The sequence below is a fragment of the Lupinus angustifolius genome, chromosome LG20 (assembly GCF_001865875.1).
Source record: "Lupinus angustifolius cultivar Tanjil chromosome LG20, LupAngTanjil_v1.0, whole genome shotgun sequence".
Lineage (NCBI taxonomy): Eukaryota > Viridiplantae > Streptophyta > Magnoliopsida > Fabales > Fabaceae > Lupinus > Lupinus angustifolius.
In genome coordinates, this window is record NC_032028.1 from 4032481 (window position 1) to 4060473 (window position 27993).

General features: G+C 34.2%; 2 protein-coding genes across 3 annotated transcripts; one reads left to right on the forward strand and one right to left on the reverse strand.

The window, feature by feature from the left end:
* LOC109335316 lies at positions 10822 to 13516 on the forward strand. Its single transcript, XM_019571448.1, has 7 exons — positions 10822 to 11198; positions 11305 to 11376; positions 11706 to 11773; positions 12084 to 12234; positions 12831 to 12911; positions 12989 to 13087; positions 13213 to 13516. Exons 1-7 carry the CDS (start codon positions 11064 to 11066, stop codon positions 13288 to 13290), a joined length of 684 nt encoding a protein of 227 aa, XP_019426993.1. The 5' UTR covers positions 10822 to 11063; the 3' UTR covers positions 13291 to 13516.
* LOC109336367 (bromodomain and WD repeat-containing protein 3-like) lies at positions 15138 to 27985 on the reverse strand. Of its 2 annotated transcripts, none has more exons than XM_019572921.1 (26): positions 27856 to 27985; positions 27594 to 27716; positions 26691 to 27081; positions 25548 to 25699; positions 24664 to 24903; positions 24265 to 24374; positions 24094 to 24171; positions 23917 to 24023; positions 22980 to 23110; positions 22357 to 22487; positions 22165 to 22274; positions 21999 to 22076; positions 21794 to 21872; positions 21485 to 21653; positions 20725 to 20795; positions 20370 to 20450; positions 20206 to 20276; positions 19605 to 19701; positions 19441 to 19500; positions 19257 to 19311; positions 18781 to 19172; positions 17980 to 18704; positions 16902 to 17871; positions 16174 to 16728; positions 15952 to 16007; positions 15138 to 15682 (listed from the first exon to the last, which is right to left on the reverse strand). In XM_019572921.1, exons 3-26 carry the CDS (start codon positions 27047 to 27049, stop codon positions 15481 to 15483), a joined length of 5079 nt encoding a protein of 1692 aa, XP_019428466.1. In that variant the 5' UTR covers positions 27050 to 27081; positions 27594 to 27716; positions 27856 to 27985; the 3' UTR covers positions 15138 to 15480. The 2 variants fall into 2 exon arrangements, with proteins under 2 accessions (XP_019428466.1, XP_019428467.1); XM_019572922.1 differs by having other exon boundaries at positions 23016 to 23110; positions 25545 to 25699.

The window sequence follows — 27993 nt, forward strand, 5'->3', positions numbered from 1 at the left end:
AGTCCTCGGATGCATCCAAACTCCATCTTCAACTATTCACAATATCTCCCTTACAAGAATGGCTCTTAGTCAACCCATATAAGTTTGTGATCAAAGTTTTCTCTCGATAAAATAGCTCCTTATATCAAAGCACCTACCTCCCAAGTCCACACCTCATTAATCTACTCACCACACTCTGCAACAGTTGTCCTTTTATTCAAAGCTAATAATGCAAACAACTTGGGAAAGACCTCTTTCAGACTCTCTGACTCCCCATCCAAATATCTAGTCAAAATCTAGTTTTTGAGAATCATCGCCAAGGACCATCCAGATATTCTCATCAAACCAACTGCCATAAGCTCATTGTTAGAACCAACTTTACAAAGATCTTCCCCATCTTGAAGAATTTTGCTTACAAGAGAAAGTAGAGTTATTCCCATACTTTGAGTTAATTACCTTCACCCAAAGTGTTTCCTTATCCTGAAATTTTCTCCACCATCATTTCCTAAGTAAAGTATCATTGAACCGAGCTAGATCTCTAACCCTCAATCCACCAATGGACTTAGATTTACAAACTTCCCACCGTGAAACACAACAATACTTTTACCACCTATTTTGTTCCCCTAAAGAAATCTTCCTTAAAAACTCATAAGCAACCTTTTTTAAAGCCTAATACAAAGATACTAAGTAAATAAGAATATTTGAAAGAACTAAATTAAAAACACATCTATTTTTCACTTTTATGTGTCACTCTATTGAGGAATTACATGGAGAGACTAATGATTCTTAACATATCTATTTTATTAGTTTTAAAACATATAAATTTAATTGTATAATACATAACCAATAATACAAATGTATTTGGAATTGTTGCTCCCAGAATACATCATGATTAATTTCTCCTACTTAAATCTCCAATTGGAACAAAAAATAAGTTTTTGTTGCTAGAAAGGTAGTATAATTTAGAGTTTTTTTAAATTTTTATTATCTATACTTTTAGAGTTTTATTTGTACGATTGCATTTGATATTTGAATGATCATCAAAAGAAATATAGCAAAATTTTCAATATCATCACACACACATGACAATACTGGTCGTTTTCATAAAATTCCCTGACTTAAGAGTCGACTGGGCCAATGCAATTCTCCCCACAGTGAAGATAGTTAAGACTTTACTTTTGAACTGGCAAGACATTGTTTTACCTAGTCACTAACGAAGTGATAATCTAATTTAGGAAAACGTGCCTGTTGATGCTGCTGCTGTGATAAACCTAATTACTTAACAAGTCGCAAGTAATAAAAATCGTGAGAAAACTTGATTGACGAGGAGATGTTGCATCACTTGAACAAATAATTAGTTGAGAATATGCATGTAGAAACCTCTAAAGGGTGTGTTACCAAACTAAGTTTAAAGTTCGATTCGTCCCACCAATTTAAGTATATTGGATACAAATGGAATGAATAGCGAATCTCCTTCAGCATACTTTGGAAAACCTTCATGTGTTTTGCATAAACATATCAAACGTATCTTTCAATAATAGTTTACAAACTTATGGTTCCTACACTTCTCTCATGCATTAGAGAAATAGAGGACAATTTCTTAGACATAAAAATTCGTATGATCAATTCTGATTTCAAGTGCTTCTATTTATTGAGATAACAATATCACTTGGTGAAGAGAAACACATTTGGGAATCTACACTTGTTGATCCGAATGGGTATATAGGTTAACGGTTCCAAATTTTACCAATTGTATATCACAGTCTAGCAGTAGGCTTTGCCCATTAGCAACCGTTGTATTTTGGAAATATCTCTCCCAAGAATAATGTCCAGTTCAATCCTAATTCACTGATTTAAAATCCCTTTGATAATATATACTTTGAAACATAACTCAGGACTCATCCACTTGCACTACATCTGCAAATAACAGTTTAGACAATTTCGAGCCACCACATGCTAAGGTAATTTGATTTAATACTGGACGAAAAACATACATTAAAACACCACCTTAACATAAATCTTCAGAACCTAATGTGTTGAAGTTTCTCAAAATAAAACTCCTATTTCGTGAGGTATATGGTATTGTTGTTTCGCGACACCAAGTACTTTTATTCTATTTGCTATACTTGTTGGTTTGTTTTGCGCTCTTCGTTAATTTATAAATAAATACCGAGGATTTAATATAAAGTATATATAAAAGAATTGGTGTATAACTGTATATAGTTTTTGAAATACGATTTTTTATCACTAGAGAGATACGTAGAAACTTAACAGCTAAACTCAAGCATACGTACAACTTTATGTATGAGTAAAACGTTATTTCGTTGCAGGGTATTGAGATCATTAGTCACTGAATTTTTCTTAAGCTTTGTGCAGTATTTTGGGCCGCTTAACTCTTCTAGACTTCTAGTGCTTAATTGATATACGAGTGGAAAAAGAAAAAAAGAACAGAAAGGTGATGAGAGGAGAAAGATTCACCAACCCCATCATTCTGCAATTGAGTTAATCTCCTCTCAGATATTGGATTCTCCAGTACTGGAATTTGATGAGAAAAAGAAGCCTCGGAGTTCCCGGTCATAAGCTTCTGATCAGCCGGTAAGGCTGAAAACCGTTCGTGTGTGGCAGAGTTCCTCCACTAGGGTAATGACGTGGCCTAGTTCTTTTATCATGAGCTCCGCTGATAGTATAAGTACTTTGATCTCTCGAATTTTGCCTTGTGTGTTCAACAGTATCGCCGTTTTAGGTATACTAGTAACAACCGAGAAATAAGAAGCACTGAGGCAGTGATCCCCATGATTAATATTAATGTATCAAAGAGGGTAACTATCTAGCACCTGGCCTAAGACCATGATACTAGGTGCGAAAGGAAGATTAATCAAAGTTTCAATCCAATTAAATTATGACACCTCCAAATATCCATGTTAATTTTTATTACATATCAAAATTATATTAAAATGAGATAAATTTAGGAACATACTTTTAGAATATATGATATTCATTTCATTAATTTGGACATTGTCAGGATTTTATATAATCGAGAAGGATCATCTTTCATAGAGATTATCTATTTCCTTTATATAACATATGAATGGAAGTAAAGACTCTTTCAATGAAGTGTATTAAATTTTTGTTTTTATGGCCATTCCAATTATTAGTAGGAGAGAGATTTGTTTTCCCCAATCTTATCCTAAATTATGTCCACCAATAATGAGTAAATTATACTGACATCCTCTGAGTTTTTCTCGATCTGCAAATCACCCATCACTTTTCTAAACTTACACAAAACCTCCCTAGTTTTGTACTTTCATTACACTAACCACCCATGTATAAGAAATAAGTGTAATCTTTTAAACAAAAAATGTGATAAACGCAATTAAGTTAAACAAAACATGATATATTGTGTAGACAAATCTAAATAATATACAAATTAATGTATCTTTATTATTTTTTGTTACAAAATGCATTAACATTTATAAAGAAATATTGTTTAAATCACTTATAATGTAGTGTAACGAACCAAAAATAATAAAGATATATTGATTTGTATATTATTTAGACTTATCTACACAATATATCATGTTTTGTTTAACTTAAATGCATTTATCACTTTTTTGTTTAAAAAATTACACTTATTTATTATTATACAGGGTGATCAGTGTAATGAAAGTATAAAACTAGGGGAGGTTTGTGTAAGTTTAAAAAAGTGAGGGGTAGTTTGTGTAATTTCACTAAAACTCAGGGGGTTTCAGTGTAATTTACTCTAATAATAAAAAAACAGAATACAAAGTGAACCATTTTAGTGGGAGTTGGATATTCTCCACTTTGGCTTGCACAACTACTGTTAAAAAGTAGGACTAAACTTAGAACAGAGAATAAAATATAATTTTAAGCTTTCAATTTATTTATTCTCTCACAAACACTCTGTAAGACATTTTTTCAATTTATTTGTTCATTTAAAAAACATATTTATTTGCGGCTTCATGTTTCTTGAATTAGTGTTTTTTTTTACTTTTACAATTGTGATAATTTTATTATTATTTTCGTGTGTATCAAGATTCTCACCTACTGAGAGATGGAAATAAGTAAATAGTTATTGACTTTATCATGAAACCCCATATTAGAATCTTCCCTTTCTACAATGAAGTAGGGGTTATAAAGAATATGTCAACCCCAATAACTATAATTAAAAGGCTCCATATACAAATTGTCGTTGGCTGGCCGACATGATTTGCAAGTTGAGTGCCAGAATAAAATAGGAGCTAATCTTAATTCAAAAATTACTTCTCAATATCTATATATCCAAGCTAGTTTAGAGCTAAACAATAATCCTCCCAACTAATAAAATATTAAACAAATTTATGCATAGAGTAATAATAATGGAAAGCACAATAATTTTAAAAAAGAATATAAAAAAATATTTGTCATTTAGAAATAAAATTAGTTGTATATCTAAAAAATATTTAGATCCTCCATTAATTATGGGCATGTATTGCATACTTATCCACTTGTCGTACACCCTATCAATCTGACATGCTCTCGGATATTCAACAGTAGAAGTCATTCAATTTAAGCTAAACTAAACAAAAATCTCATAATAGTAATAGATTAATGCAATTACTAATTCCCCCAATAGGTTACAATGAGTAGGTAAGAGTTCATCTAATGCTTACTTAGCTTCATAACAAATGTTTAAGATTAAGTAATTAGTACATACCCAGTTTTGGGTGATTAGGGATAACGACCCCTTCCTTAAAAACAAGTGTTTACTCATATTATTTATATGATCTATGTTTTACTCTTTTAAATTCTTATACCCTCTCATCTTGCATTTAAAGTTAAATAAGTGTTCGACTCATTACTCATTTTTTTCTGGTTTTCTGGTGCTCAATACTGTTAGAAATAACTAGTTAGTTAGTTTCCTTTTAAAGATAGTTTTTGAAAGTTAGTTGGTAGTTGGTTGTGAACTTACTATAAATAGCTTGTGCATTGTGTTTGTTGAATAACAAGATCATTTTCATTGTTGAATTCTTTTCTACTAATTCTTCATCTCTTTAACTCATTCTTCTTCTTCTAAAAAATTCCAAATATCCACTTCTCTATTACTCAGCCTCACAGCTTCTTCATCTCCTTCTTCTTCCTAGTCTTCTTGTTGTTTTAGGTAGAAAGTGAACTCAAGTTCCTCCAACAAATTGGTATCAAGAGCTCAAGTGAGATCCTATGCACTCTATCCCCTCCAATTTCCTTCTTCTGCTTTCTTTAGGTGAGGCACACAAGTACAAGTTTTCTAGCTAGTCTACCTGTCCTCAATGGCAAAAATTGGAATATATGGAACATTCAAATGAGGGCAATCATGAGGTTTCAAGAAATCTCATAAATTGTTGAGCTTGGTTACCCTCAACTTGAGGCAGATTCAACAAAACAATAAAGATTGGCACACAAGGAGAACAAAAGGAAGGATTGCAAAGTCATGTGTCTTCTACATCAGTGTGTTGATGAAGCACACCTTGAGAAGATTGCTTTAGCATAATCTTCACAAGAGGCATGGCAAATCTTAGAGAAATATAACAAGGGAGCAGAACAGTTGAAGAAGGTTAGATTCCAAACCATGAGGCACCAATATGAATTGATGCAGATGGAGGTGAATGAGAAGGTTGCCTAGTTCTTTAACATGATCATCTGTCTTACAAGCCAGATGAAGGCTTGTGGTGAAGCCATAGCTGATCAAGCCATTGTCGAAAAGATCCTAAGAACTCTTACACCAAATTTTGATCATATAATTGAAGCTAGAAGATCTTCAGGGCTCCCTCAAGGCTCATGAGCAAAAACTCATTGAGAGATCAACTGAACTCAGGTAACTTTGGACTTACAAGAAGGGAAGACACTTTGGTAAGAATAGTGAAAGAAACCGAGGAAGAGGGAGAGACTACAAGGGGAAGAACTCAAGTAGCTTTGGACTTCAAGATCAAGAAAGCACTGATCTTGATCAAGCATCAACCTACTCAAAGAGAGGAGGTGGTAGCAACTGGAGGGGAGGAAAAAACAAAGTAGACAGAAAAAGAGTGAAGTGCTTCAATTGCAGTAAATTGGGCAACTTCTCTTCTGAATGCCAAGCACAACCAAGATACTTTGATGCTCACAACAGACAACACCATGATGAAGCTCACCCATCTTGTTAATGATGACAACAAGCCAAGGCAATAGTAGTGAAGAAATACGGTATGTGGACTCTGGGTGCTCAAATCACATGACATACCATAGAGAGTGGCTTGTCAACTTTGATTCTAACAAGAAGAGTAAGGTAAGGTTTGCTGATGATAGAACTATCCAAGCAGAATGAATTGGAGATGTTATAATCAAAAGAAAAGATAGCAGGAATGCCCTTATCTCTGAAGTGCTCTTTGTGCCAAACATGAGTCGCAACCTGATCAGCCTTGATCAACTATTAGAAAAAAAGGGTTCTTTGTGAGCATGCAGAATGGTCAGTTTGATATCTTTGATTCAACCAGAAAGAAGATCGCAAGAGCACCTCTCACTCAAAACAGAACCTTTTAGGTAAATCTCAATGCAATTGAATCTCAATGTCTTAATGCTGAAATAATGAGTGAAGATGTAAGGTTGTGGCACATGAGACTTGGTCACTTGAATTTCAAAGACCTTAGTCTCATGAAAACAAAGGAAATGGTCATTGGTTTGCCTTCAATTCAGATACCAAAGAAGATCTGTGATAACTGCTAGATTAACAAGCAACCAAGATCATCCTTTAGCAAATTCACTGCTTCAAGGGCTACTAATCTTCTGCACATTGTCTATTCTGATGTTTGTGGTCCCTTTGAGGTTCCCTCACTTGGTGGAAATAGATATTTTGTCTCATTTGTTGATGACTTCAGCAGAAAGATCTGACTTTACTTGATCAAGCTCAAGAGTAATGTGTTTGGTATATTCAAGACCTTCAAGTACATGGTTGAAAAACAATCAGAAAAATCAATCAAGGTGCTGAGAACTAATGGAGGGGGTGAATTCACTTCCAAAGAATTCGAGTTGTTTTGCACTGAGAATGAAATTTTGCATGAGGTGATTGCACATTTACTCCTTGGCACAATGGAATAGCTGAAAGAAAGAATATAACCATTCTTAACATGGTTAGGAGCATGTTGAAGTCTAGAAATTTAACACATGGCTTATGGGGTGAGGCTACAACAACATCAACATATGTTCTTAATCATTGTCCAACAAAGAAACTTGAATCTAAAGTGCCTGAGGAAGTCTGGTCTGGTAGGAAACCCTCAATTACACACTTTAGAGTCTTTGGATAAGCTTGCTATAGACAAATCCCTGATCAGAAAAGAAGAAAGTTGGATGACAAGAGTGAGATGTTGATCTTTGTAGGCTATCATTCAACATGATCTTATAAACTACTCAATCCCAAGACTAATCAAGTCTTATTCAGTAGGGATGTGCACTTCAATGAATCAAGCACTTGGACTGAAAAATAGAAGATGATAGAACCTGTAATTCAAGTTCCCCTGGAATGGAATCCAAGTGACTTCATATCATCAGAAGATCTGAATTCAAGTGGAATAGAGCCTCAATCAGAAGATGGAATTGATGATAGTGAAGCAAGCAGATCCTCTAGAATGAGAAACCTACCAGCTAGACTAAGAGATTGTAAAATCCTACCTGATAATGCAATCACAAATGAATGCGAGCTAGTTCAGTATCTTGCACTATTTGTAGATATTGAACCTATCACAGTTGAAGAAGCCCTTAATAAGAAAGTATGGAAGAAAGCTATGGAGGAAGAATTAAGGTCCATTATCAATAATGAGACTTGGGAGTTGGTTAAGCTTTCAGATGATCAAAAACCAATTTCAGTAAGATGGGTTTTTAAAACAAAACTCAAACCAGATGGCTCCATTGGCAAGTATAAAGCAAGATTAGTAGAAAAGGGCTTTATGCAGAAGGAATGTGTAGATTTCTCTGAGGTTTTTGCTCATGTGGTCAGACTTGAGACAGTTAGACTGATAGTTGCTCTAGCAACCAAGAGTATTTGGGAGATGTGGCAACTTGATGTGAAGTAAGCCTTTCTTAATGGCTCACTGATTGAGAAGGTTTACATAAAGCAACCCCATGGATTTGATCAGAGGCAGTGATGACAAAGTCTATAGATTGAAGAAGGCTTTGTATGGATTGAGACAAACTCCAAGAGCTTGGAATAAAAGGATTGATGCTTTCTTCTTAAAAGCAGGATTCGGGAAATGTGATGTTGAACATGGTGTCTATGTTAAGTGCACAAGCAACAACCATGTTCTCATCATTTGTTTGTATGTAGATGACCTCCTGATTACAGGAAGCAATTCAGATGGAGTTGAGTTGATTAAGCAAAACCTGAAATCAGAGTTTGAAATGTCTGATCTAGGAAAGATGTCTTACTTCCTAGGCATAGAGTTTAGACAGATTGAAGGAGGAATTATTATGCACCAAAGAAAGTACATACAAGATGTCCTAAAGAAGTTCAACATGTTTAATTGTAACTCAGTTGAGACACTAGTAGAGCCAAACCTGAAAATGGACAAAGGAAACACTAAACCTGCTATAGATGGCACTGAGTTTAGACAAATGGTTGGTTGCTTGAGATTCATTTGCCATACCATACCTGAAATCTCATTCAGTGTTGGATTGGTAAGTAGATTTATAGTGATCCTAGGAAGCCTCATCTCATAGCAGCCAAGAGAATTCTAAGATATCTTAGTGGTACACTTGATTTTGGAGTCTTCTTCTCCAATAAACTAGAAAAATGCAGGCTGCAACTCTCTGCATACTCTGATTCAGACTAGTCTGGGGATTTGATTGAGAGAAAGAGCACTATGGGCTATGTTTTCATGTTGAGTGGTTCACCAGTGTCATGGTGCTCAAAGAAGCAGGAAACTGTTGCTCTCTCTACATGTGAAGTTGAGTATGTTTCAGCTTGTCATGCTGCTTATCAAGCCTCGTGGTTGAGTTCTTTACTTGAAGAGTTGATGGTTGGGTTTGAAGGCAGTGTGGAGCTTGTTGTTGATAACAATTCAACCATTAACTTGACTAAGAATACGGTTGGCCATGGCAGAAGCAAGCATATAGAAAGGAAGTATCACTTCCTTAGAGATCAAGTAGAAAAAGGCAAGATATGTTTGAAATATTGCAAAACTGAATTGCAAGTTACTGATGTGATGACAAAATCGGTGAAAGTTGATAGATTTAGAATGTTGAGAAGGTTATTGTGTGTGATTTGCTTGTAACAAGAGATTTAGAATTAAGAGAGTGTTAGAAATAACTAGTTAGTTAGTTCCCTTTTAAAAATAGTTTTTGAAAGTTAGTTGGTTGTGAACTTACTATAAATAGCTTGTGCATTGTGTTTGTTGAATAACAAGATCATTTTCATTGCTGAATTCTTTTTTATTAATTCTTTATTTCTTTAACTCATTCTTCTTCTCAAAAGCTCCAAATCTTCACTTCTCTATTACTCAGCCTCACGGCATCTTCATCTCCGTCTTCTTCCTAGTCTTCTTGTTGTTTTAGGCAGAGAATGAACTCAAGTTCCTCCAACAAATACTCTCACATATTTTGTGATCTAAGGTGAATATTTCTTAGCAAAGGGTAGATAAGATGCATTTCTTACTTTTACTCTATCTTCCAGTTTGCAATAATCGATGGCTTGTTCTCTTTATATAAGCAACGAATTCTAGAGAGTCAAGCATCCTCGTATGTTTTCTCTCTTGCATTTTGACAATCTTTAATTAATGCTCCAGAGTTCTGACTTTCAAAGGAAGCAAGCGGAAGTTTTGTTTGACCCTGCATTGCAATTTACTATCCTCTTTGCATGGGTCAATGCTAGCCTTAATGCTAAGGAAAAAATTGAAAATACAACAAGGAAAGAATGTCATATCAATATTGTTCAATTTTGTCACCTTAAGAAATCATTCAAGGGGCAGTCATATTTAACAAAATATAATAAAAAAATTATGTACCCTAAATTTATTCCCGTGATGGCTTATCCATGCAACATATTTTGTTATTGCTGTGAGTTTGTCTTGTTTGCATCAGATGTTAAAAGTCAATAATTCAAAATATTGAATATAATGAATGGTTGAGAATATAATTAGTGCTCTATTAATACATATGTAATGAGATTTTCTGAAGAGAAATACACTTTAGAATAATCTTACTTGTATAATGCCATTATAAAGTGATTAAAATACTATAAAATAATGTTTAATTTGTAATTTAAGCATTGTGGTAAAAAGTTTAAAATAATAATTATCTTCAAAAAAATCACGACTTTATACCATATATATTGTACATACCTTAAAATGCAGCTTAATTTCAACTCGATAAAATATGTTACCTCTTATTAAATTTTTAAACTTGTCAAAATTGGTGATAATAAATAGATATGATATGGCTAACATGGGAAAAGTACATTTCATAGATTTGTTGCTATTGGTTCTTAATCATGATTGAGATATAGATTTGGAACACATGCTTAGATAAGAGAACTTGTGTGTAATCTAATCGGCTAAAAAGGTGTGATGGATAATACCATCGACAAGATTGGAGTATGGTGCCTATCTAGATCTATAGTTTTATTTTTATGATGTATTTCGTGTTGCTTATCCTAGGCCTTAGCTTCTAAACATGATATTTTTAATTCCTTTAAAAAATGAAATCTAATATATTAATTAATCAAATTAAATACTTTGTTTTATCCTATATTGAAATTTACAAGTCTGTTTGCCTAAATTGTGGGGTATAAGCTATCCTTAATTGTAAGGGTTGCTCTGAAATTAGGCTTTCGATTACCCTCACATAGGTACATCCACGTAACTTTCTAAAAAAGAAATTTCATATAAGGAAAATGAAAAGATCTATCCATGTCGACAGATTTAATTTTCTTTTCATGTGAAATCATACAAGGGTATTATTGGAAATTCACAACTCCATTTTATATATATAACACTAATTTCAGATAAAGAAAGAAAAACAGAGCACAAGACAGAATTCGAAAGAGAGAAAAAACAGAGCAAAGAACTGTGTTTGTGAGAAGAAACATGGAAGAGGTTGTTTTGTTCGTTGATGATTTGCGATTACTTTCTGGGGTTTCTCGTTGTAGAATTTGCCATGAAGAAGAATTTGAGAGCTTAAAAAGCTTAGAAGCTCCTTGTGCTTGTTCTGGAACCGTTAAGGTAATACTAATAACAATTCAGAATATTTGAAACTACCAATTGTGTGTTTGTTTTTTCATTGTTATCTTGGGAACCATTTCATTAATAACTGTTTTTTTATTTTCAGTTTGCTCATAGAGATTGCATTCAGAAATGGTGCGATGAGAAAGGAAACACAGTTTGTGAAATATGTCTGCAGGTATCAAAATCAAACTTTACTTTCTTCATTTTGATTTTGCTAACTTTCAATCAGTTATGGTTTCTTCAAGCTAAATAAATATTATATTTTTAATGTTAAAAGAATGGAAGAAATAGTTACCTGTATGTTCTATCATTTTTAACGTTGGGGTTCTTTATTTGTCTTTTGTATAGCTTTGCTTATTACAATTAACGTATTTAAGGTCTCTCTCTTAGTATTCTATTTATGTAACAATGCTTGTTTCATTGTTTGTTTACATTGTTTATTTTAGGAAAATGGGGTCAGTATATTTTTTAATCACGTTACATTTGTATACATTGGATGAACAGAAATATGAACCTGGATATACAGCAGTTCCAAAGAAATCTCAAATTTCTGATGCAGCAATGACAATTAGGTAGCTTCCACATTACAACATTTTTTTCCTATACAGTTTAATTTCACATGCTTATGTTGAATGCAACACAATTTTAATTACCTTTGTTACAAGTTACAACACGACTCAAACTCACTCAACTTTCCCCCGTGCAATTCAATCAAAGTGAACTTTTGTGCCTTACCACTAATTACTTAACCTTAAGCATTTTATAATTATAAGTTTTGAACCCTTAACTAAGCTATGTTAGCATACTTTTTTAAGTCAATTGTTTTCAAATTTTGAAAGTTGTCTGACTTGACACGTTTTTTGTTCTTGAACTATATTAAAGGGGAAGCTTACAAATTTCAAGGATGGAGCAAGAACCGTTAAATGCAAGAATAGAGGGTATAGTTGAAGGAATAGCAATAGAAGACCATTATTCTGAATGCACTTCTGCTGCAGATAGAAGCGCGTCTTGCTGCAGATCAATGGCTTTAACTGTAAGTATTATCTATATTTATCTTTCTTTATTCAGAGGAGAATGGTAACTTTTAATAGAATTCAATTAATTTTAATGTTAGTGAACCTGGCAAGTGGCATTGCTGCACATGTTATTATACTATAATTAATAATCTGAAATTGGAAACTTACTAAAGTGTAAAATGATCTTGCCTGGACTTAGAAAAGAATAAGTCAAAGTTCCCAAAGTAGGCTGCAATTAGTGCCAAGTCATCAGTACATGGCTCTAGGTAAGTGCCATATTGCATGAAACTTAAGCATATTTTCCCTTTAAGGAAATAAAGGATTTGTTGATCCCCTATCTAAACATACACTTCCAATATATTCTTGTAATTCAAATTAGTAAGGAAGAGTTACCTTCTCTTTTCGAGTCCGGTTTTTATCTGCAACTTTGGTAGATTTGCTGATACTAATATGAACTTAAATTAGAAGCATTTTTTTAAATTGTTATGTTTAATGACATGAAAATATTTTATTTGTTATGCCTAATAGGTACCTTGGTGTAAATAAATTTATTTCATGTGGAGACATGAGACTGTGAAAGTTTAAAAATAACTACAACTTTCTAATTTTGCAGTTTACACTAATCTTGCTTGTAAGACATTTATTTGAAGTGCTTTCAAATGGAATGGAAGATTACCCATTTACAATTCTTACTGTAAGTACTACAACATGGTTTGGGAAATATCATTAGCTTTGGGAATCATTGAACTAAATCTCTTGTGTTGTTTGCAGGTTTTTATATTAAGGGCCAGTGGAATTATAGTACCTATGTACATAATTATTAGGACGCTCGGGGGCATTCATAAAAGTATTCAACGTCACTATCTTCAGGTTTATTTTCATTTTCATGTTTTATTTAATCATTATTTATTTGGACATGATTGATTCTTTGATTGTGATTTGTGAGTTTGGTATGTGATCACAACTGAAAGAATGATTGTTCCTCTGCATATCAGGATTCTGACGATGACTCATCAATGTTTGATGGAGATGAAGAAAATGAGATATCACATGTTGCAACTTTAAGACATTAATCATAGTCATGGGTTGTTATTTGCTTTAAATTTGTATCAAAGCATTATGCTAATGCTCTTGGCAAATTCCAATGTTTTGGGGCATATTTTTTTTATAAAAAGAAGAAAAAAATGATTTCAGATTCATATGCATCTTCTCTTACATCATTTATCGTGTGCTCATTGTCTCAGCTACTCACCAAACCAAAACTGTAGAGAGAACAAGTAAATTCACCAACATGTTTCACTTGTGTTGTAAATCAAGTTGATTGTAGTGTAGGACATTCTAAAACATGTCCAATGGGTGGGACAACCTTCAATTTGTTCTGAAACATGAAGTTTCATCACTGATTCCGCTATAACTATTTGTAGGAAAAGCACACAATCAATGAAAAGATATTTGCACAACAGATAGAAAAAACAAGACACAGTCATCCTGTTAGGATTGATATCAACATAGATTGCTATTAAAGAGTTATAGCTTTTCAATGAATGAATTACCATTTTTATGATAAAACCAATGAGGACTAGCCATGTGATATATCTTAATGTTCAATAATAATTGTTGTTCTGAAATAGTTTACTTTGAGAACTGTTGCACAGTAAAAATGTTTTCCTAGAACTTCAAACTGGTAGACTAATTGGTCAAAACTCAAAAGTGTTCTTAAATTCTCTCGAGTTAACAGTACCCTTCTGAAAGAGAGAAATAGGAAGTCATAAAATAAGATATTATCATGAGAACTGGCTACCAATGATGAATAACAAATTAAATGATAATATCCAACAGAACATGAATGAATATTAACAGTTTAACAGTGATGCAAAAAACATGTATAAAAACATTCAGTGAGATTATCATCCTAGAGTATCATATTTAATGGATATGAAATTAATGAATTCTTAAGATGTTTGTATTGGACCGCACCTGAATTCCTCAACAGGCTTGACATGTCATATGGCTGGGGACAGACCAATACAACAAATGCATTAAAAGCTAAGCCAGAAATATGCTGCTTTAACACTTGAGAAATTAGAATTTAAGAGTGTGTTAGGCTTGAAATCATTCTAAAAAATAAATGTATTTTAAATTTCTTGATATTCAAGCACTTGTTAGATTAGCCTTCTTTAAATTATATGAGAAGCTAAAATTTCGAGCTTCTCAGAAAATCATTTTCAGCAAAAGAAAGGATAGAATTAACTAGTTTTCTTTTGTGGGTATAAAATTATCTTCCCCAAATGTTATAAAATACTACTAATGTCCTAATACTATATATCTAATAGATGGTGGCTAACTTATAGGCAAAATGGCATATATAAACAAACTTGAGCTTAAAGAAAACCTTGGTACCCCATTGAAAAATTGTGAATTGTGAAAATCTATACTCAAATGGTGATAGCTGAGTATAGAATAAGCCAGGACGCTGCATCTGCTTAAAAGATGTTCTAGTACTGATTCCCTACCAAAAAAGTGATATTAGACAAAGCAGAAACTGAGATGGATACAAGTTGGAAAATCAATCTCAATACCGAAAACATTGCAGACAAAAAGGCATAACCACCAAATACTAAAATCAAATCCATATACCACGTCTATGTTCAATGCATAATAAGCAATATTAATGGGCTTTAGAAAATTTCAGGATTTACAAAGACATCTGAACACACTATACAACTAAGTGACTAACAATAAGTATAAACTATCCCATTTGTATTGCATATGCACAAATTGAATTCAATTAAGTTAATGAAGGCAAAACTCCAATTTCCAGTACTGGGCTGGGAATCAATAGCTAACCCTTTCTTTCAAGGGATTAACGTGCAATTACAAACTAACATTAACATATTAACTTCGATCAGAATTTCTTAAAAAAATGTTAACTTTGATAGGGTAGTCCATCATCAATCTCAGTTCATTTTAGTTTCTGAACATCTTTCACTACAAGCAGGCTGTTAAAACCTTAACAAATAGCCGTGAGCCATCTCAATTTGACTCATTTCCACCCCCAACCTATCACTATCTATCATTGTGGTGATAATCAGCATGTGAAAGGATGAGTGATTGCACATATACATAGCAATGTGGCAACTAATATTACCACCTCCCTTTTCCATTCTATAAAATCATTGTTTGGCGACGAACAAGTTCACCAAAATTAGATCAAAGAATGAACACAATGTTTGAAGAAACCTAAAAAATCTGTATTGAGCTTTCTATAACATATCAAGTTTCCTTCTAAACCAAACTGACATTCGCCTGACCATGGTTGAGTAATGAGCATTTTTGGACATCCTAAAGTATTCCTCAGCACTCGATAGCATTACCATTATATCATGCTTAATAGCTTCCACCCTCCGATAGTAGTCATTCTTCAATCTTGTTTGAATCAACTCAGGATATAATTGAACAGGAAACCTGTAATGCATACCAAACATGGCATTATTTAAAAGCTTGAAATTTGTCTCAATTTTAGTATCTGTCTATTGGAGCTGCTTTTTTTTACTTTCTTTGTAAGCTTTAAATAGAAGTATCAGTTATGAGGCTCTACGCAGATTGCAAAATTATTTCCAGGCTATGAAATTGCCATAAGAGGGCCATATAAAAGATCACTGGCAGATCAGTCCATTGTTTTTCAGACAGAAATTTCAATTTGGTTGATCCTGTTAAGCTGCAAACTAAAGTACCTGTTTGAAAACTCTGACTTCTCAGATAGTTGGTCCAGTACCTGGATATCATAGCCCTGGAATAGTTGGAAAAAAGAACAAGGTTAATATTCCATTTGACCCGTACTCACGTCAATTTTGAAATATAACATGTCAAAACTTAGACACTTCGCATCTATCAACAAGCCTAGTTTAGTGAAAGATAGAGTGGGTTTTAAGAAATAAAGCTTCATGTCTACCCACCCTGTGGTCTAATTTAGTGAAATAAGACAGCAGAGTATCTCTAATCTCAGGATCAATGTGGGGGTGCTCCCATTGAATCTCGGGATCATATAATTCCCATGGACTGTGCAGATGAGTTTCTGTCAGATCAGTCCTGTACTGGACTTGATACCTTTCCCAAGGACTGTCAGGAAAGTCATGAGATTTGGCCTGCACTGCAATAATTCGACCATCCCACCAACTTCCACTTTTCCCATCTTCATTTCTCCACCAGACTAAGCATTTATCTCTTGAAGACCAATTTCTGTTTATAGCAGTATCATACCATGTTTTCTCAACAACAAAATCAGCAAAGTTAATCAATTCGGGCAGAGTTAATCTAAATAATTTGCCATGGACATGTGAAGAAGGATCTACAAATCTAAGTTTGAGTTTGCAACAGCTATCCCCAGAACCTGGGAGCACTGCATACTCAAGCTCTTCAACCTTGCAAATTTCAGAAGCGCTTAATCCTTTAAATAATTTCCATGGACCTAATTCTTTTAGCATAAATGATTCTATGTACTCTTGATGGCCCTGGGAAGCAAATATGATCGAGAATATGAATTAGGAAACATATTATAGAACCAATCAAATAAGGTCAAGAATATAAGTTGGGAAACAAATCACAAAAACATACATTCCAAAACAAACTATAAAGTGGTATGAGTTATGAGGTTAAAATATCACAAATTCATAACATAAACTACCTGTCTCATGTATACTACTTCATCACCAAGTTGAGGAATAAAACGATAACCCTCCTCCTGCTCTGACAGCATCAACCATGACACCTTTTTTTCATTTAGATTTGACATCCTTCGAGTTAAAATACCAGGGTCATTTGCAATATACTCATCATGCCGGTTTCTAGAAGCCCTTTTTCTTTGATGAAGTTGATCAGGCACATTAACGGAAGAACCTTCCAGACTACACATGCCCCTGGAATTCTGACCCTGTCGAACCTTAATCCTTAGGTTCAAAGCATTTGGCTTCTCGGAAGCTGTCTCCATCCTCATAGATCGTGTTCGACATCTTGGATCACTTGCAACATCAGATGGACCAATTCCAAAACCATGTTGATTGCTGAAAATCAAATTATTTTCTTTCAGATCACAACCAGAACCATCTGGCCAGACTTCACCTTTACATGACTTGTTCGATTCATGTGCGTGATCATAACTTTTCCCGCCTGAATATGAATGCAGTAGCTGTGGAGAACATATTTTTATGTCATGCTCAGCTTCTTCTGGTACTTCCATAACTAGGTTAGGTCTCGTAAAAGAAGAATTTCCTGAGATTAAGTCAGTTCTAGCACCTGTTGAATCTGCCTGAGAACTAACAAATTTCAGTTTGCAAGGACCTTCATTGTCTGTTAAGAGCTGTTTCTTTTTAATAACTAACTTCATTGCTTTCATTGGTGCTTTCATTTTGAGATCACGAGAGTGGCTTGAGTGAACAACTTCATTGCTTTCCACTATGTCCTCTGTGCATTTCTTAGATCCAGGCTGGCCTTTATCAACATCATTCAACTTATAACCAGACGTCAAGGAGCCATCATGATCGCCAAGCAATGAAGTTTCAACTGATGAAACCTTAAGTGTGTTATCAAGGTCAGCTGGCTCTGTGTCAATCATGCTGCCTACAGGGTCGAACTTTCTGGACATATGATACGATCTCCTTCAAACATGGTTGAAAAAATATTTGATTGAACTGGACGATATTAGAAAATAAAGAAAAGGATGCAGTGTCATAAACATTTTTTATATTTATCTCGGCTTTACATACCTATTGCCATTGTATCCATGGTGGCCATCAAATTCAATGTCACTCTGAAAACCATTGCCAGATCTTGAAAGCCGATACGTCTGTCTGCATGTGTTCCCCTCAACAGTTATAGATGTGTCCAGATGATTACTTTCATCTAGTGACTTATCAGTGTTTTCATCTGTGTTGTGGCTTTGGAGAAGTTTGGCATTTGTCACCTCTGCAGAAGTTTCTTGATCACTTTTTTGGGGTCTTGAAGACTGACATGTCATATTTGCTTGAGTCTCACATGCCAGTCCCGTGTCCTCTAAGGGCACATTCTTCTTAGAATCACGTAGAGAAATCTTAAGAACTAGTCCCAGTTTCTTTTCTACCTTTACCTGAGACTCAGAATGTGCAGGAGGCTTAGCTACATTACCAAATAATGGTTCTTTAAGTTCATGCTTATTATGCATTTTCCTCTCAGATTCACTAAGAATGTCTAAATCTTCCAAACTGTCTGATGAATCATCTTTGGAAATATCATGCTCCCCATCGGTATCACTAATTTGAGAGAACATATTACGAGCATTCCGAGCAGCAACTCTCTGGGGTCTCAATGTTTTAGCTTTGGGATATTTCATTTTTGATGATTTTGAGACGCCTTTGGATTTCTTCTTAGCTCTGTTACTTCCAGAAGGATTACCATCACACTCATTCAAATTCCTTTTACTGGCATGCCTTCCAGAAAAAGTCATTGCCTCGCCCTGACAAACATTACAGGTAATATGGTAAGCTGAAATTAAAGATTGATCCAACAAAGATGATAAGTACACCACTTACTTCAATGTTATGCCTTTTCCTTCTTGATCTACGAAGGCCATCCCTATTACTACAGTCATCTTCACTGCATTCTGAATCACTAGAAGAGATTGCACTAACACTCCCTTGCTCACCTGCACTGGACCTATCCTCATTCACATTGTATTCAGAGTCATTATCATCACTTACGACAATGTCAAATTCTGGCTCCCAGAACATGGCATCTATGAACTGTGGTTGTGGCTCAAGCATTCCATCCAAATCTGCCAAAGGGATCACCGGGTAGTCCAGACCAACACTAAAATCTGGACCAACAGCACATTTTATCATTGAAGGACGCCATTCAATGCCAAGAGCACCAAGCCGACGCTGCTGAAATTGACTCTGATAAGGTTCTGGGTATGGCACCATACCTGATAATGAAATGATCTATGGTTAGAGCAATTCTTACAGAAATAAGACAGCAAAAATTTCACAATATAAGAGCCACAACGTACTAGAATCACAAAGAGGTTCCTGCATGTTTCTTCGGTGTGGTGGAAGTTGAGTCTCCTGCATCAGGTGTGACATAGGTTAGTAAAAACATCATTTTTTATTAGCTGGAAAATATATATTAGATTTATTAATTCTATCATGAGGGAAAAATCAACAAAGTACAATGGCATAATGATTACTCTCAACCTGATCAAGAACATTTCCCTGAGTATCGTGAATAAGTGGGCGATAGTCTCCCAGAAAAAACTGCCAAGAAATCAAACAGACAATCATATAATTAAACTTGTTTTGTTAGGGAGTAGATAAAGATGATAAAAGGTAGGAGAAGCCATATTGATATATTTGACCACCTGATCATATTTTGCATCCTTTTGGGACTCCCCTTGACCTGTATTTAAAAAATATATTTGGCCAACATCATCTGAAAGCACGATTGACGTTCCATCCCTATAACAACCACAACAACATATTAATAGATTATTATATTTACACACCGTCCCTCTACTACAAGTGGTCAAGAGTTTGATCCTCACTGCCCATTGTTTTTTTTAAAGTTGAATTTCAGCACAATGTGGAGTAGAACAGTGCATTGTCCACACTTCTTGCCCAAAGAGCTCTTGCTTGAAGGAGCATATTAAACAAAAAGTGTTGACAAGCCTTTACCTAGCAGCTTAAGCATATCTGCTTTACATGGAGATCACTTAAAGAGATTATATACCTCTAAAATGTAAGTCTAAATTGTTTGTTGTTGCCAAAGACAAGTTCCAATAAGTGAGAAAACGGAAAATATGAAAGATCAACATTGAGTATTACCAAAGTAAGCACAGTTTCGAAGAGGGAAAAAATATAGATGTGACAATGGAAATTATAAATACATAATAATAAGCAAGCACAGCAATTCAAAGTAAATGAAAGTCCAGTAATAACAATTATTCTTCTATGGACACTTACGGAGAAAATTTCCCATCGACCAACTTAAAACGTCCAATTTCATACGTCCGGATAGGTACGCCCTCCCATATCTTGAAAAAGCATATACCAGAGAAGCATGAATTAAAGTATGTTTTACGCAGTACATGCTAGTATTGAGAACCCAAATGAAAAAAAGAGCTTACATCCCACACAATGGTCCGTCCATCATACCCAGCACTCATAGCTATTCGAGGATTGAAAGGATGAACATCCAAAACATAAGACTGCCAACCATTAAAAACTCAACATTTGGGCATGAATGAACTACAAGATCAAATTAAGATTGAACTATAAAAAACACTTAAACTGAAACTTATGCTACAAACCCCCAATTAGAAAAGTATGACAGACCACTTTTCAATTTTCTGAAGTTATGTCTAGTCCAGAAATTTCATTGACATTTTTTTATTAATCAAGAACAAATTAGTACCACATAAAAGAGCGATACCATAAGGAAAGGAAGGTGTGGAAGAGAGAGAGAGATGAGAGAGGGCTTACAGATGCAGTGTGACCAGTCAAAGAGTGCACTAAGCTGCCATCAATTGCATTCCAAACACATATTCTGCAATCTTCAAGATGAAAAGACAAGTCTTCAGTTTAAGCATGCAAGAACCTTCTTTCCATTATGAAATAACTTAAAATTGATCATCTGTGGAGGAAAAGGAGGAGATCACAAAGTTGTGAATGCATGCCTAGTCAAATGAATAAATACGCATCATCAAAACAATGATCAGAAGAATATAAAGTTGATGTGATACCTAATGTATTTTCTACTCTTTATGGAAACATGTCAATTGCATATCTCCGCAAGTACCCATGTTGAGGCCATAGAATGCAATGTATACAGGTAACAGCAGCAATCAGTAATACAAAGTAGAAGATGTAGATGTTTGCCGTCAGCTTTTAACAACATATCAGGAAATTCGACCCTTTGAGTAACTAATTCAATATTATGTATTTCCAGTAAGTTATAAAAGGAAATGGTTGGTAGTTAACACGTCACTAGAAAACCAGCAACAGAATGAGTGAATTACTACAAGATAGATGCTTAGAGGATATGGAACATATAACAAGAATAAACAGGAGAGAATCAAATTGAATAATCCAAATATAAGTACTTTTATGTACCACCTTGACTAATTCTGATACAAGGTTCCATTATTTTAATATGCAAGTATACCAAAACAAACATATGTTTTAGTATAAAGTGTAAACTTCCCCAGCCCATTATAGCTACTACTTTTAGCTAGTACATTACCCGTTATAGCTGCAAGTATAAAGCGGTTGTCCAGACTCCATACAATCATGTCGACACCACGGGGAGTAGGTAGAAATCTCTTCCTTGGACCCCCTCTTGGAGGTTGAGGAGGCAGAGGAGGTGGTGGCACCTTTAGATGATATGCACGAGTCCAGCGTAAAGCTTTCCCCTGGAAAAGCAACAGGGAACTACATTATTTGCCAAGTTTGGTACAGAAAAAATATGAAATTGCAGCACAAAGATGCCCAAAATATTTCTGGATGATAAATGGAGTAAAAGGTCTTCAAGAAAAAATAGAAAGGAACTCACATGGGATCTACGAGATCTAGGAACCCATATAATTGCACTTCCATCACGAGAGCACGTAACTATGTTATCATGACAAAACCTGAAAATATACAGAAATTACATTGGTGCTTGAACATATTTAGTATGAATACTGTACTGGTTATATCGAACACTAAACAATAACAGTGAAAAAAATGAGAAAATAAGCATCAAGACATTTATCAACCAGGAATTTCGGAACTTCATGGTATTTTCTTCTTTCAATGAGTCAGATGTCAAATATTTTGAAGCCACAGAGCAACCACTGCATATAGAGGTAACAAAGGCAATAAGAATCTTTTTAAAAGGAAGAAAAAAACAACTACATGTAGATCAAATCTGGAGAGTCTAACCTAAATTGTACATTATTAACATCATTCTCATGGCCAGTTAATACATCCATCTCATGTATAGGCTGATCAGAATCATCAGAGTTGGGCTTAAAATTAAAAGCACTCCACACCTGCAGATATCGGTATTTTTCTAAACCAATCAAAATGAAAGCAATATTTGAACAAGTAACCTCCAAACATATGTAAGCATACCCTGGCATAAGTGTCAGAGCTTCCAGTAACAAAAACAGTTCCATTTGCATTATATGCACAACAAAGTATCTGATAGCGTTGTTGACCATTACTTGAGGAAGGTTGATTAGTTGGTGGAGCATTGCTCTTCCCTACAAAATTAAATATTTCCTCAAATAATCCTATAATTAATTAAGAATAGCCTAGTAACAAAAAAGCATTTATGGCAGTCAACAGGTCAGACTAATGATCTGTAAGGCACTTGAAGTGAGAAGCGAACAATTTGTATGTCCAAACGTCCATTCACAATGGCAGAGCTAGGCTAAAAAAAACACCTTTGTTTGAGGGGGGTCCAAGTTCAAAATAAAAATAAAAACACTTGCTTTTGAAATTTTTGAGGGGTCTAACATCTTGCCTCAGTGCATTCGGCACAGAGAACACAATCAAGTTCATATTTTGATTCAAACCAGATACAATAATTCCATTTATAGATCTAAAATGAGGTGTTCATTTTGAATTGCAAATAGCACAATCCTTGAAAACCAATGAGATTAATAAAATCTAATTGATCCAACTCCAAAACCAAATATATTGAAGAACCATATTCATGTATGGTAATAACGAAAAACTCAGACCATGTTGACCTGGCCTATTGACAGAACAAGAAGCATTGGTCTGACCAGTTGTAGCATCTGATGGTTTAGGCATGTATATTCGTGGATTGCGTTGTGAATATCTTGCATCCCATAATCTACAAGTTCCATCATCTGATGACCTACGCATCTCATAAGAGTCAAGTAGCGAAATAAGAATCCTGTTATTGCCTATCTTGAACACTAGAAAGGAGATGATATATTAAAGAAATAAATAATTATTCCTTTGGTACAAAGAATACAATTAACTGATTTAGATACGCTTAAAAAAATTAAAACAATTGTCACTACACTGCATATGGAAATAGGTAGGTGCCAACCTTGCTATGGATCAGGTACAATAATTAATAGAATATGTTAAGTAAATTACTCTCACTTCCCTTCATTTAAAAATGATATGCATATTTTGTCTGAATATTTTTATATTAATGTAATAGGGGTTTAACTGATTGTTTTTGTTCAAAACATACCTCGTATGAAAATGAGTTACAAGTTACAACTCTTTTTTTAAGGATAGCAGATTTGCAGAATTAGAGGTTAATCAATGGTCAAATATTAAAATTGTTCGTAAAAGACAAAAATACCCTTAAAGCATTTATTTCTCCATCTTCTAGTCAAACCCCCAACCTAGTTACTGTATAGACCCTTCATTGAAGCTTTCCATTAAAACACTTCAATGATACCTTCCATTCCTTTTTGGGGTTCAATTACTGTTATTAAATTATAGTCACAATATGAGCATATATTACAACATTAAAGCAGGTTTACCAACAAAAAAAACAGCTTACGTTTACAGATATAATTACTTACACATTTGTATGACATGTGCACTTGCAAAGGATTCAATATGTGAAATAATTAGCTACAAGATTTGAGATACAAGGCAACAACAGGGAGAAATAACTCTTAAAAGTAAAAATAGACTTACGTTAGCAGCTGGTATACAGCGCTGGGTCTAGGACTAAATGCAATAGCAGTAACAGCTCCAGTATGTCCCCGTAAAACTGACATTTGCATCCCATCTGGTAAGCGCCACTGCGTGATGCAAATATTTAGTACCCGAGGAACATAGAGCAGAGCAGAAATATAAAAGTATTCCACTTACAACTCGAATGACAAAATCATTTGAAGAAGATGCCACCAAAGCATTGTTTGAGCTTACAGCTAAATCAGTAATATCACCCTTCAATTCATATGAATGACAACAGAAGTTTAAATGATATAAAAGGAAAACAAAGTATGAAAATTACTTCTATAAACCATACTTGTGACTCACTTCATGTCCACGGCAACTAGCTAAACAAAATGCTGTTTCCATAGACCAAATCTTGACAAGCCGATCATCTGAACCACTAATAACATATCTCCCTGATCGATCAAATATGGCTGCAAGATGAAATCTTTTTTTTTCAATTTATCAGCTGAGTTTAGTTATTAAAATAGTTACCTATATGCCTCTATGTGCAACTTATTATTAAAACAGTATTTAATTTCAGAAGGAAAGTCCAAGAGAAAGTAGCACTTATCATGAAAACGCATTGAAATAAACTTCATACCATTGTAATATGAATCACATCTAATTAATGACATTAATTAGATGTATGGACATGACGGCATGACCTCATATAAAAAGTCACCATTTTAATAGCGAGTTTAGCAGAACAGTATGCCATACCACAATAGACGGACACACGGTGTCCCCTTAGCTTTTTAATATTTTGAATCCTTTGCACCATAGTTGATGGTTTGGCAATAGCATAACATGCAGAGCGAATAGATGGAGCACGATGATGCTTTGTAAAACCACCTCCAGTTTCCCTTAAACTTAGCCCCTGAACCAGATTGGCCGGCATGTGTGGCCAACGCAAGTAAACTGCAGGGGACTTGCTTTGCTTGACTGATGATATCCTATCAACTGTTCAAACACAGATTAATATAAAGTTAACAGATATTGAATGTCTCATTCTTTCACACACATATTGATATATATTGTGTGGTTTTATGATGGGGACAGAGCCCTCTATAGCAATTGTCATTGATATTCAAATGCAAATTTGCCAATAGATGCTTCAGACTACATATTCAAAAAGAGAAGAGCGGAAGAAATTACAAGCCAGAGGCAACTATTAGATCAAGCACTTAAACATCTATAATCCTTTACCTTTCCCCATTTTTATACATGATCATTGCTACCTGATATAAAATAATTACATTGCCACGCCCCAGAACATCTTATCAATTTTTACCAAAACAGAAACTGAAGCAGGGTTTGAGATACCCATCCCAAACATAATATGTCACTGGTAGCCATGATATATTAATACATCCATCTTTTTGGTGATATATATTAAAACATGCCTCTAAGAATATCCCACGGGAAAATAAAATAAAATCATTAATAGATATCTAAATTCATTAGTTCGCTTGATTCATAATTTCATATGAAAGCCTAATTTTAAAGAATTTCCCAGAGTAACTAAAGTTAAAAATTATTAACAAAATGCTTAAATTGAATGAACGACAAGAGAAGTTAGATTACTGTAGCATATCACATACTACCCAGAAGTGAAAAGGAACCGTATCCAAGTAAAGTAGGAACATCAGCTGCACTTGGACTACTTTGTCCAAGATTTCCATGCAAAGGATGGACAGTACTCAGCATCAATTGCTTCAGAAGCTTTACCAAGTGGTCCTTAGCAACGTGAGGATACCTTTTAGTAACACAAAATGACCAGTAATTAATTCCCATACAAGAAATATGAAGAAGCAGCCCTTACTAACATAGAAGGAAAGTTTTTCCAACCAACAACAACATTTATTAGGATTAAAATATGAACCAGTCCCCATTTTCAACTAATATCTAAATGCATGTGCCTCTACCAAAAGCAATCATACTCTACAATCATAAGTTTCTTTTTTCTTTGCCTGAAGAATTTTAAAACTAAAATCATTTGTAATGCTAAACTTCGAATAAGAACCTCTTCAGTATACAGGCATTGACTACAGACTGCAGCTACCATCTTTTGAAAGTTAGTCACCTATGATATACACTTCAGTTCAAGTTTATTGATATTCTATCTGATCAAGAGTGTCAGACAACCACTTCGAGATAACTATTCTACAACACACCAAATAATGATTACATGTTGAAACTCAACACTTTGACCCACAAAAACATAATTAAATAAATGGTAACTGCATGTGTATAAAGTGATCTAAAGTAATTGTTATTTGCTAATATGCTATGAACACAGGTAAGCAGTCAAGGATCTATAAATATATACAAATTTCAAGTAATCTTAAAATCTTTGCAGCAAGCTATGGCCACCAAAGATATTAAGTGGATGGAAGATTACAAGACATCAAATCTCTATGAAACAACCGACATTACGAAAAAATGGAAAGGAAAAAGGAATTTATGCTGATTTAATACATATTTCTGCTGGGATTTATCAAAAATAGTTTATAAACATACTACATAGTTAATACCTATTTTTTAGAGGTAAAATATAGTCAAATTCAATAGCAAAATCTTTGAAATAGTGTGTCCTCATTTAAAAAATGAAAACATATTTTGAAAAGCTATGTGGAAAATAAAACTCCAACCTTATTAACAGTAATCAATTGGCAGTGAAACCACCAAATATCCCATGATAATTTGTGTAAAAACAAATTAGAAGGCATATAAGTAAAAACAAATACCTGTCCATTAATTTGTTGTAATCTAAAGGTAAAGAAGTGCCATCATTGTCATCAACATCCCCCTCGCTAGGCACACCACTTCTTGAAAACCAAGCATGATATCTCCTAGGTAGAAGCTGGTGCTCTAAAAGTTCAGTCCGGAACTGTGCAAACGTCTTCTGGCATGGCCCGGCAGACAAAAAGTGCATAATCAAAAAGTAAACTTCTCTAATGTCTACATCCACATTAGTATGACCAACAGCTCTCATATCCTTGGGGGATCGAGAAATATCATCAACCTGATTTGGAACACTCAACGGTGCAACACTCAGCGAGGATGCAGATGCACCACCAGAAGTTTTAAGCTTCCACAAATCCATGCTCGGGAAACAGCTTACAATAAAAGAAAAAACTACAGCAAATAAAAGAACTGATTATGCTACAAAATTTAAATAAATCGCTAAATTTACAAGCATGTATACATCATATAGTGCATAGGATCATACAACAAAGTTTTTTGGTACTACCAAGGGTATTCCCTCACTTTTTTGGGTAAGGAACAAGTGTGCTCCCAGGAATCAAATCCTCGACCTTGAGGATCCAGTCGGGTCTTAAACCACTTCAGATTTCATTACAGATAAAATTAATACATAAATAACATCCATTTTCAATGTCAATTGCATTAGGTACAAGATAAATTTTCTTATTTTTCTGTTCAAGCATGCATGGGCATGAAGAGATAGATTAATAGATTCTTGCTAAACCTAAATGAAGTTATGTTAGTCCCAATTTAAACAGATAAATCAAACTTGAAAATTGCAATAAAACCATTATAGTTTAATGTTTATTTTAGAACAAACAACAAAAGCAAAGTGAAATAGTTCAAAGAAAAACAAAAGAAAAAGTGAATATTTGAGGAAAAACCTTTGAAATGGTAGACACTGAAGATGCAGGAGCAGATAGAGAGAGAAATTCAAGTAGTTGATAGTTTTCACCACCAAAGCCCATTTATATTGCTATTGCCGCATGAAAATTGAAGAGAACAACCTACAGAATCAGAATATAATAAAATGAACAAAAATTCACGCTTAGGGTTCAAATGAAAAAAAATCCAATTCAAAGATAGATTTTTCCTAAACAGCAAATCTGATAAATGCATAAAATTAATTGGGTTTGAATAACTTACCTTTTCACAGAGGAAGTGTTTGAAAATTTGATAAATGGGAATATGAAAAAGATTAATAAGGTTCAATATTTGCACTTGGTATTATTCCAAATAAATAATAAATCAATTAATAATATTTGTTTCCCTTTTGCAATTGAA